Source organism: Apaloderma vittatum, unplaced genomic scaffold, assembly GCF_000703405.1.
Source record: "Apaloderma vittatum isolate BGI_N311 unplaced genomic scaffold, ASM70340v1 scaffold27917, whole genome shotgun sequence".
In the NCBI taxonomy this organism is placed as follows: domain Eukaryota; kingdom Metazoa; phylum Chordata; class Aves; order Trogoniformes; family Trogonidae; genus Apaloderma; species Apaloderma vittatum.
In genome coordinates, this window is record NW_009728246.1 from 3,339 (window position 1) to 3,665 (window position 327).

The following is a 327-nucleotide window of genomic DNA, read 5'->3' on the forward strand; positions in this document are numbered from 1 at the left end:
CAGGGCCCCCTGGGGTCCCCAGGGAGCTCCGGCCCCTCTGACCGCTGCGCTGCTCTCCAGCTGTTTGAGCGGACGTGCCGGCAGTACGACAAGCTGCGCAAGCGGGAGGCCTTTCTGGAGCAGTTCCGCAAGGAGGACATCTTCAAGGACAACTTTGACGAGCTGGACAACTCCCGGGAGATCGTGCAGCAGCTGATCGATGAGTACCACGCGGCCACGCGCCCTGACTACATCTCCTGGGGCACGCAGGAGCAGTGAGCGCCCTGCCCAGGGACGGGAGGGTCCCATGGCCACCTCCATGCACGCCGGCAGGGCCTGTCTCTGCCG

General features: G+C 66.7%; 1 protein-coding gene across 1 annotated transcript in view; it reads left to right on the top strand.

The window, feature by feature from the left end:
* Positions 1–258, top strand: part of LOC104277401 (tubulin gamma-1 chain-like) — a gene marked incomplete at its 5' end in the record, with an annotated part of 3,441 nt that extends 3,183 nt beyond the window's left edge. Inside the window, 1 exon segment of the mRNA XM_009874021.1 lies at positions 61–258. Coding sequence (XP_009872323.1) covers positions 61–258 — 198 coding nt within the window.
* Positions 259–327: the final 69 nt, after the last annotated feature.